This window comes from Formica exsecta, unplaced genomic scaffold (genome assembly GCF_003651465.1).
Source record: "Formica exsecta isolate Colony F162 unplaced genomic scaffold, ASM365146v1 scaffold174, whole genome shotgun sequence".
Taxonomy (NCBI): domain Eukaryota; kingdom Metazoa; phylum Arthropoda; class Insecta; order Hymenoptera; family Formicidae; genus Formica; species Formica exsecta.
Window position 1 is genome coordinate 450,249 of NW_021849056.1, and position 11,584 is coordinate 461,832.

General features: G+C 36.0%; 2 protein-coding genes across 4 annotated transcripts in view; one reads left to right on the top strand and one right to left on the bottom strand.

Moving 5' to 3' along the window:
* Positions 1 to 10,078, bottom strand: part of LOC115233379 — a 249,668-nt gene extending 239,590 nt beyond the window's left edge. Inside the window, exon 1 of the mRNA XM_029803754.1 lies at positions 9,786 to 10,078. Coding sequence (XP_029659614.1) covers positions 9,786 to 9,936 — 151 coding nt within the window. The 5' untranslated portion in view covers positions 9,937 to 10,078. The remainder of the gene's footprint in view (positions 1 to 9,785) is intronic.
* Positions 1 to 11,584, top strand: part of LOC115233380 — a 104,365-nt gene that overhangs the window by 80,247 nt on the left and 12,534 nt on the right. The gene's annotated exons all lie outside the window — the stretch shown is intronic.

An 11,584-nucleotide genomic window follows, 5' to 3' on the forward strand; every position in this document is an offset into this window, starting at 1 on the left:
AAAAAGAGAGAGGGGGGGGGGGGTGAAACATGTACGCCGCGGAGAGGAAGCGGGGACTGGGGTTGCGGGGGAGAGGAAGCAGGGGGGATGACGCCGGGAGAATGAACTTCGCGGGTACCGAGGATAATGGACGAAGCGGCCAACTGCGACGAAATTCCCGGATAGTTCGACGAAGCGCGCCGAAGGAAATCGGGCGAGTTTCGAAAACCCGACATGACACCCGAGGCCGATCCGGGATGTCCGGAAGTACCGATTGATTCGTCGACGGCGATTGGCCGTCTCGGGATTATCGATATCCCAAGATTCGTTAGTAATTGAGCCACTGGTTCCCGCAAAGAGGCGCCAAAACGAAGGACAGGGAAGGAGGAGGAGGGGAGGAGAGGGGGGAGAAACGACAGGTGAGAGAGATTGTATGCCATCGGCAATCGCCGCTTCCCGCATCCCCTTCCACGAAATTCAGATAATTCTCGCGCGACGTTCCGACACGAACGAAACTTGCCGAACTGAGAAAACCTCCCTCTCCCGATAGCAAAGCTGCCTCTCAACCTGTCGATACGAAAGTAGGTCCCACGGGAAGTTCCTCTGTATAACCGCCTTGTTACTAATTTTGTTCCGACGACGGCGATCAGCGCTTATCAATCATGTATGCGAAAGGTTCAAGAAGCGTTGAAAATGCTATATTTATCAGTCCTTGTCATCACAAACGCGATTTCAATATTATCTTCAATATCTTAGCGAATCGGATATTTATTTTAGATAACAGTATGTTGCATTTTTATATAGACTGAATTTTGAAATGTATATAAATTTAAAATGTATATAATTTTGCGCAGTTTGTGAATATTATCATATTTAATATTTGATATTATTATATTTAATAATTAAATTTTTAAGAAAATTTTTTTAATAAAATGTTCACAATTAAAAAATTAAAATTTATTACATTATACATTTATTCTTTCTAAAATATCATACGCGTCACATTAGTTACTCTGCCTGATTACAGGATGCGAATTGTCTCATGGAGAATTCCACTACTCATTTCATGGGAATTAAGTGGAATTCTGCCCGCCGAGAAGGGTGATATCCCCGTAGCGGTTGATGCGCGCGGATAGTCTCGCGGGATAAGTGAATGGGGGAAAGAGCGAGTCTCCATTCCGGCAGTGAAGTTTCTTGCCGAAGGAGTTCAGCAAGAAATCAAGCCGCCAGACAGTGACAAGGGAAAGGGTTGCTGGTTCTTGGAGTGGCAAGAAGAGGAGGAGGGAATATGGAGCAAAAATGAGGGTGGGAAAAGAGAAACGGAGATCTTGTGTGATCAATAATCGATCGGTACTAAATCAGTAAGCTTCTGGATTACCGTTATTTTTAAAGCGATGTGTCATATTTATCAGTTTGACTTTCTCGTTTTAAATCGGCAATATTTCAATCAATAGATTTCATTGGATTATGATTATTTTTTTAAACAATATGTTTTTATTCCAATTTAATTAATTTTATTTTATTGTTATCGATTGACGATTACGAGAGTGTTTTCGAAGCAAAATATATTCAATCATAATTTATCAATTTATTATATTATCAATTTATTAGCCACACACACACACACAATCATTATATTTGAATATACATATATATAAATATTTAAAATATATATGTATAATTCATTTATAGAAAAATTTAGAAAGATTTATATTATAATATTACTGTGTATATTATCCGTTTTTGAATAATATAAAAATATTAGATATAAAGATTGACGGCTACGATTGCACAGAACATATAGCCTTTCGCGATCGATCGATCAAGCGACGTGTGATAACCGATTGATTTATTACTTAAATAGTAACACGTGCAAGCGTATTGACAGTTCAGCGTGCTGTCAATAGCGACTGCTTTCACAATTAATTGAGCAATGCCAATGTTAATCGAGTGAAATATGTGCGGTTCAGTGATTGAGCTAGTCCGTAAATTGAGTATCCGTGTCTATAAGCATCATAATTGTGCTCTGATTTGACATACACTGTTATAAATTGTTTTAGAAATTAAATATTATAAAATAGCTTTTTTTCTTTATACAATCTATACGATAGATATAATCATAAATATTTTTTAAAATGAAAGAAATGAGGGAAAAAGATTTTTAAAAAACACAGAATTAAAAAACTAAATGGAAAATTCAAGAGATAAAAGACTACAAATAAATATATAAAAAAAAGTGATTGTTGCCAATATCTTAAGTATCTTATCGGCGAATGGAAAATGAATCCGACATTCCACGGACGACAACGTATGAGCTCTGCCGTCATAAATCCAGCACTTCCGGCCCGTAACGGAAAGTAATATCGAAGTTTGTGTCGCCCTATCCCTGCGCGCGTGAACCAGCAGCGCGCGAGCTTCGTTTTCTCCCCCTTTCCTGTGGGCATCTTCGATCCGACGCTCTATAACACCCGCCGCCCGTCTCGTCGCCGTCACCCTTTTTCACGTATGATACGCGATATATCGGCACGAAAATGGCATCCAAAGCACCGCAAATTTATTTATGCGGGCGCATCCGACGCGTCTCGGATGCAGGCGCATCGCATTTCACGTCGAGATATATAAACGATAGCGCACATTTGTGTGAGTCATTGAATTCATCGAAAAATTTGCCGAATGCTGAATTATAGAATAATAAAAATATTTTAAAAACATGATGCGAAGAAATGAGATATACAGTAATATGATAAAATTAATATAACAAAAATTTAAAAATCTATATTTCTTTTAATATAATTTTCCTGCGAAGTATTTGTCATAAAACAGAAAATAATTATAATAAAGGGAAAGATCTAAATAAATATATTGCAGGTTTATAAAATTATTATGAAAAGCATATTTTATCCACGAAGGCAAAATTATTTATTTATTATGAAAAATAATAAAAAATTCTACATATCAGGATATGACAATTGTCACGTTTAGGACAATTAATTTGACGCGATTAAGCGGGGAGATATTTTTGATGTACTTTTTAATCTTATTATTATAATTCTAAACGTCAGTATAAAAGAGACTTGCTTAGAAGTGCTTGACCGATGCGACAAAATCTATCAAAATCCGAAAAGAACTATTTATCCAAAGCTTGACCACAACAGCTTAAAGTGTAAGTCCGGCTTAAACGCTGAAGAGCAGCTTTCTAATCGCGTTTCAATCTCCAGGACTTAACCCTCGAGTTTGACTCGGAAACACAAGATCCAACGATGATTTCCCTTAAGCCGCTTTTCGTAGGTGAGAACCGCGAATGCGAATATATCGGACATTAATTAAAGGCAGGTGGCAGATATATGAATGTGCGATATCGTTTAAGATATAAAATTATCATCCTGTGGTAAACACGACACTCGGTCCGCCCGAAGTAATAAATGTTCCTACGCTAAGCTCAGCAAGTAATTACAGTGTACTTCCTGCTCCGCGGTAATATACCTATGCTAATACAGTGCTGGGGCAATTAAATACCCATTCCAGCAAGAGTATCCGTACATAAAATTATACGAGAGAGAGAGGGAGAGATACTTGGCTTCCAAATAAATTATATAAAGCGTCTCGAACGACATTTGTCATTTATAGCTTAATATATTTATTATCAAACTGTTAATAATTAAATTTTCTTAACTCAATAATCGATTTATAAATTAAATCTAAAAAGACAAAACAAATCTGAAGAGACAAAAAGAAACAGAGATAGAAAGATTCCTACATTACTATATATTTTATATTATGTATTTTCAGAAAAGAAATATCATTCTTGTTTCTATATAAAATTTTAAAATGTTTCATCATAGATCGAGATACTTTTATTCTTACACGATATTAGAGAAAAGTTAAAAATTTTCGTGCAATAAGAATATATTGTATATATTGTATATAACTTTTCTCAAATATTGCGTAATATACGGAAAATTTAATTTTATGTATATATAGGTTTTTCGAGTTTTAAAGAACCATTTGTCTTTAAAATAATATCGCTAGGCACTTGTCTCATCGATAGCAATTCGTCGAATTTTATTTAGTTTGCTAGATTTATTTTCACATGTAAAAAGCAAACGGTAAAAAGTCGTTACACGTTTCTGCCATATTTGAGGAGACGCGGATTTAGAGATAGCAGGATGAATGCAAGACACGAGCAACTCGAATCCTTGAAAGCTCGTTGCAAATATAGAGCAAGTGTACTTCGGTCCGGGGACGTTCAAGTGCACAACTCTATCTAAAGGCGGAGATATGGGGGATGAAATCAATGTCGCACGAGAGGTATTGGGTCGGATTCCGCGGCAGCTAAGTAGAACGGAGAGGAATATATGTATATCGGAATCTCGTAAACTGCTTATTCGGTCGGAAAATTAAGCACTTAACCACCAGAAATATAAGCAATACTTAAACATCAATTATGTGCATTATAATTGAAAAAGTATAGATAAACGACGCCATTTATTTCATTTTTTTTTTTTAATATTTTAATCACATTTACCTTTTTTTAATCGAATAAAAATATTCGCGTACCAGAAAAAATGACAAAAGGAGGAGAATATTAATTTATTGTTTCAAAAATATTTTGCGTCAAAAATCGTGTGAACTTTATTATTTTAAATAAATATCTTCACATACACATATATGTTTTGAATGCAAGATATAATATGGTCGAATAATCTGGCAGGAATATATACGTGTAATATTCTAAACTATAATATCCCTAAAATATCTCAAAACAATGGAGAAGAAACTATTCCCTTGAAATTGCCCATGATGAAAAATAAAATCGATATGGCAACGGTGGCAATGGATGGAGAATTTGCCTATGGAGGGCAACATTCGCGTCGAAATATCGTTATATTTCACAATATATTCGGAGTATATGGATTTTTTAGATGCAGAGAGCAATATTCCCAAAAAAAAAAAAAAAAAAAAAAATTTACGCGTACAAAGCTCGCGAATATGAAGTTTTCACATCTGCATCACATATTGTGTCGAACAGCAAAACAGAATCACCATCATAAAAGAAAATATCGTTAGTTGCTCTCGTTTTGCAAAATACGATCCGATAATGTCCTCGCGCTTTATTAATTCAATCTTGTTACAACGAGAATTATGACTTTCTATTTTCCGACATTCGCGTCGTGTGTCAAAAAGAACGATATCGCAGTTGTATTAAAAAGAGAAAAAAAAAAGGAAAAAACGTACGAGACGTGCATTTTGATCGCGTCCACGGCATTCATCCGGCGTAGATGACTTTTATAAGCGGCGCAATCAGGCACAAATGATCGCGCGGAGGACGATGGAACGTGCCGTGCTTTAATCGTCCGCGAATCAATCTATCGATCGATCGATCGATCGATCGATCATCCGCGCGACGACCGTCGCCCGAGCTAATTCGACTGTCGTAATTAGCTTCGTTTATCGGTCGCTGCCGCGTTCGTTCCCAGGCGTGTTACCAAGCGCGGGTGTAATCCCGCCACCGGTGCAAACAATTAACGCTGTTCCCGTTGTAACTTCGACGCTGATTACCGCAATTTTCGCATGCCGATACTTCGTCAAGCTGCCTCGCGGCGTTACAAATAATCTCGTCGCGCAAATGCGCGTCAAAGGGGCGCCGATTTATTTTACGCGATAACAAGGACAATCGATACGATTGAACGTCGCGTGTTACCATTTCACGAAAGATCGTCGAGTGCCGATTTGTCAAAGCCAAACGTGCTACTAATGTATGTGAACCGTCGTAAGGGTGAACAGAATTGGAGCAAGGAGGAATTTCAAGGGAGCTCTTTACGAGAATGACAAAAAATTCTTCTAAGATACGGGTGAGTAGTAAAAGAGAGAGAAAGAAAGAAAAGAGAAGCGCCGATATTTCGAATGATCGGAATGCAGTGTCGAAATCTAACAAGTAACGTCAGGGATATACTTAATAGAAAGAATCTTTTATTATTTTTTTATTACTTCATCCGCGCAGACAAACGAGGATGGTAATTTTCGCGAGGAATTTCGTGTGGATCGTGAATTGAAACGCGTATAAGGTAAAGCGGATAGTAGAAAAAGAAAAAATTTATTATGTCTCGGGAAGGGAAACAGACATTCCCCCTGTGTGCGACGGGAAGCGGAGATTAACAAAAACAATCCTCCCGAGAAAAATGGGGCGCTAAGGGATGACAGAAACATCCGAGGGTCGATTGGGGTTTATTAAGAAAAACGTACAAGTTATTTGGGAATATACGCGTTATAAAATACGATGCGCATATGCATCGTACGAATTGCTATGAATTCGCAATTATAATAATTTAAAAAATTATTAAAAATATTAGACCTCCGATTCCAATATAACTTGGATATGATATGCTATAAAAAAACGTGTCTTATAAAATTACATTTATTCATAATAATTTTGTAATAGTTTCTTACGATGTAATTCTCTTCGAATTAAATATTGAAGTTGCTTGAATCACGCACAATAAAATTCGATGTAAGTAAATTAGCAAAGTGTGTTAATTTAACTTATGCATGGAAACTTCTCCGCAACCTTAATATTCCCTAAATTTTATCGCAATATTATTCCAGATCCTAGAAAATAGATGCGCGTAATAAAATTTTTAATATACGCGATCTGACTTTGGTATGCGTTATATAAGTAATTGCGGATATGAATATGAATATGAGAGGACGGAGATGAAACAAGTTTTTTTTAATTTCCACGAGTTTAAAATTTTTTTTTCGAAATTCTCTAATATTTCTTGCGAGAATATTTTACGCTACTACGCAGATGAGGCTCGATGGTGGTTAACGGCAAAAATGCGATTCGTGAGCTATGTTAACGAGCGTGTCTAGCGGAGGTTAACGACGTACTGTTCTCTTTAACCGGATCCGCAAAGGCCCAACCCTTCCACTCACGAAGTTCGGATAACGAGGCAATTTCATCAAAAAGATAGGATTTTACGTGCGCCGTCGATTATACCGCTTCGATTAAAGTTGGGGTTAATTTAACTTTTTTCCTGGGACCTTCCCGGATCGAGTATTCCTAAGTTTTTCGCTCAGGCTTCGGCAGACGATAAATGTACGTTTAATCACTATGTTTTATTCCCCGAGCACTTAATAGATGATCTCTGATGAATCTCAAAAGGAAAAGGCTACGCGACATAAGTTGCTTACGAAACAAAGCCGATTATTAATGGATTATTGAAAGAATCGTATTCCGATTTACCATAAAAAATCTTATAATTTATCTTTTCTTTACAGAAAAACAAGGTGAGAAAAAATATATATACACCATTATATAAAGTAAATCAAATTTAAATAATAATGTTTTAATTATAATATTATAATATTAAATAATAATATTATTTTATTTTTCTAAAGAATTAATTATAATATTATTTATTTAATAATTATATTTTGATGTCCACATAAATGCATAATTTACAATTTTTATAATAATAAATATTCTAATATTCTTTATATTTCAGCTTTACAATAAATATTGTAAAAGGAACTGTATTTTTCAAATAATTTGTATTGTAAAATTTTCTCCGTGTATATTTTTTTCATGTATTCAATTTGATGTCAAAAAAAACGGTCTCCGTAATTACACGCTGACTCTATCTAAACTGCGTTTGATAAATCGTAACCAGTTTTGTTCTTTATATCAAATATCTATTACGCGATTGGAACAACTATATGCAATAAGCTATCGAGTGACTGATTGATCAAGAAAAGTAATTCGCGATCTTAAACATTGTATCAAGAAGTGGTCGATGTTGTTATCCAACATCGGTGTAATTTCAGAATTCTTTGCCGTGTAATTTAATAATACTCGATCTTTTTTCCTTTCCCGTTTTAATTGCGTTTAAATGTGCATGCTCGCGCAAAGATGCAATCGTATCCGAGATCCGATACACCTTATCACTGCAAAAATAAACAATCTCCCTTTGATAAATCAAGGTAACTGTGATTAGAAACTGTATACCGGGTGTAACTAATTTAAGATATGCTACCGCAACAAGCTTCTAATTGAATTAAATCAAATAAATGCTAGAGTATATTTGTCCTGTCGTACAATAAGGGACGTAAAATTCAGGTAGAAATAGTAGAAATTTATAGTAGAAACAAAGTAGAAATTCAACGTTTGAAAATAGTCGCGGATTTAGATATTTTTTTTCATTATTATTTTAGAAACATGAAATTTTTAAATTTATTTCTGTTTTAAATTTATCATAATCTTTGAAATTTTTCAGCATTCATAGTCATTTGTAACACTTGTGGAGCGTAATAAATTCTTATAAACTCGTAAAATCAAAATGCGCAACAAAAGTGAGAGCAGCTCACGTCCTCCGTAAACATAATAAATCATAATTTGTTCTTCCACAATATAACAAGCGGAAAATATGTTCTCTCTCCAATACAATTTGTCTCAATCTTTTAGTCTACATATAAGAGATAACGTACTTTTGAGACTAACGGACTTATTTTTAGCTCAAAGAAAGGACAATCGATTTTCCAAAATATTCGTAAATTAATCATATCGCAAAAAACAGTATCTACGGAGAAACGATTTTAATCCTCTATTAAAGAGAGACACAATCACATCTTTGTAGTGCAAATTTTTGCACGTCGTTACGATTTTTCGACATACATATCGACGATCGTATCGATCGACAATGAGATTGTCGCGTTCATTCTTTTTTAATTGAGCGCACGCGCTGCGCAAGAAGCGGGGCGAGGGAAAAGGCGGAAAGGGGGAAGGGAAGGTGGCAGAAGGGAGTACGCACAGCGTAGTAAACATACTACTATGCGCGTACTACCGTTCAGTCGTATTATGAATGAAGCGCGCACCACAAAATTCGGAAAAGTCTCGACTCGCTGAAAGATCAATATATCGAGTGTAAAATCAAATTCATTCTCATAAGCATCTCTAGCGCATCACCTATATTCTCGTATTGTATTCTTATAAAGTGTACATATAACGCGTAATGTGTGCGGAATATACTATTCTGTATATGTGTATGTCGTATATAAATATATATATAAAAAGAAATAAAAAATATATATTAAAAGAAGTTTTTATTCAGAAATATCTCTAAATTCGGAAATTCATATCCAAAAGGTAATCTGTCATTCTGATTCCGTACGCATGAAAAATTCTAAGATATATATTATTATATTTTGGGTTTATAATATTTCCATATTAATACAAGTAAAAAATTTTAATACAAGTAAAAAAAAATACAATAAAATATTTATTTAATACACGTTTTATATGAGTTGTCCTTATTGCAAATATCGTAAAATACGTATATGCTATTTCTCAAACAAAATAATTTAAATTATGCAAAATGCAAATCAAGTAAATATGTTTAATTATTCCACACACACACAAACAAGTGTATAAAATATTTATTTAATATGCGTTTTATTAATCGTTCTTATGGTCAATATCGTAAAATATAAAATACGGATATATCATTTCTAAAGCAAAATAATCTAAATTATGCAAAATACACACAAATTAAATAAATATTCAATTACATACAAATAAGTATATATTTATTTACGAAAAATATCATGAAAATATCTAAAATCTTTGCAAATAACATAGTCCCACATGCGATAAATCATCAACGGGCACAATCGACGCAAAGCAATGATATTTAAAGCGTCTGATCGCCCCACGTGATAAAGTAGCGTAACGAAAAACGAAATAATAACGTTCTACCATCGAGAAGAAGCACCCCTAAAGATCGGGGGAGGAGAAAGAGGGAATTACTCACATGACTTGCTCCTCTCGCCGACGACGGTGCCCGGCAGCAATCCGAGGACGACCAGCGGCACCAGCAGCAGCAGCAGGGATACGCGCGTTTTTCTACGCCATGGCACCGCGGCCCGACCGGCCGCGGCCGTGCCCCACGACATCGCCGACATGTCCGCGCGCCTCAGCGCGCCCCGTCACTCGCGGCAACCGGCTTCCCTCGCGTACTCGCCGCCGCGCGAAATGTCAACGCGCCGCCGTGACACATAACCGCGCGGACGCGCGCGTTAGCGCGTCGGGCACGTTACTTGGCTCGCTCGCGCACTGCCGAGCCGGGCACACGATATGTTAATACCCGCGCTACGATATCGATATCTTAAATAATCGCGAACCCCCGGAGAGCAGACGATCGGACGCGCACACCGATCGCGGCCAACTTCAGCTATCGCGAACGACGCTCGACCCGCGAACGCGCGCCCACGTAATCGGCATTCGGCCGACTGTTCGACGGAGATTCCCGGTAATGCTCTCGACTCCGGCACTTGGACGACGATGACGACGACGACGACGAGAACCGTCGCTCAACGGTGTTCGCGCACTACCGTCGCGCCGTTATCGATCCGTTACCGCCGCCGACGAACACCCATCGCCACCCTCGCGTCGAACAACTTGCCCCGCCGAAGTGCGCCAGCGCCATCTTGCTGCGCATGCGCCGCGTCTATTCAAATTTTGGTATTTGGAACGTGAGAGAGCCGCGCGAAACCATTAAACGTGATTTTTTCGGACGCGAGGGAAGAACATGGATAGATTGGGATGTTTGTACAGAAAGGAAAAATTAGAAACACACATATATCGATTAGCGAGAAATCTGAGGGAATCTTCTTGAGATTTTAATACGTGATGATAGGATAAATAAGCTTGGATTCTGAATATACATTTTCTAGTTCTTTCGCGTCTTTATCTTGGAATTCCTATATAATCTCAGATACTGATAGAAATGTTATATTCTTTTTATTTCGTGAATTATTGCCAGGGTGTTTACTCCCTGGAATAACACGGAAAACGTTGAATTTTCAAGGATTTCTTTTATATCTGAAAAATTATGGAATTTTCATGGAATTTTATTGGGACTCAGTGAATTTCTTTAAAAAATCCTCTGTTTGATAATTTTGTTTTTATATTGTAAACAGTCAGCCAAGTAAATTATATATTTAAAATATATTATAAATATTTTGTTTGTTTATATATTCAATGTCTTAACAAAATATTGAATACGCAATACATATTTTTTATTATAATTTTTAGTGACAAAAAAATGAAAATTTTAATTTTATATACAAATGAAAAATATTTATTTTACGAAAATTAAGTTCAATTTTTTTCAGCACAGTTATAAATGTAGCATTTGAAACTTAGAGGCTTTGTGTTTTTCCTTCATATAAATGAAAAACCATTAGAAAATGTATACAATAAAAAAACTTATTTTAGAAAGTTGCACCTCTCAATAAATCTTTAAAATATTTTTTTTACCTAGAATTTTAAAAAAATATCTGGAAGATCAGGGAATATTTTTACAAGATTAGAGTAGACACCCTGCATAAAGTAAATTGATAGTTGAATATATTACTTGCTTTTGACATACAATAATAATAATATCTTACTTTTGCACATGTCTTTAATATATTTCATGTTCAGTTCAATGAATCGAGCGAAATCTCCATGGAAATTTCATCTTCTGCAATCGTAAGCGAAAATCTATTTATCGCGCGCCGAAAAGATCCGATACATCGAAACGCGTAGGTCGAAATGTACAGAGCGTCG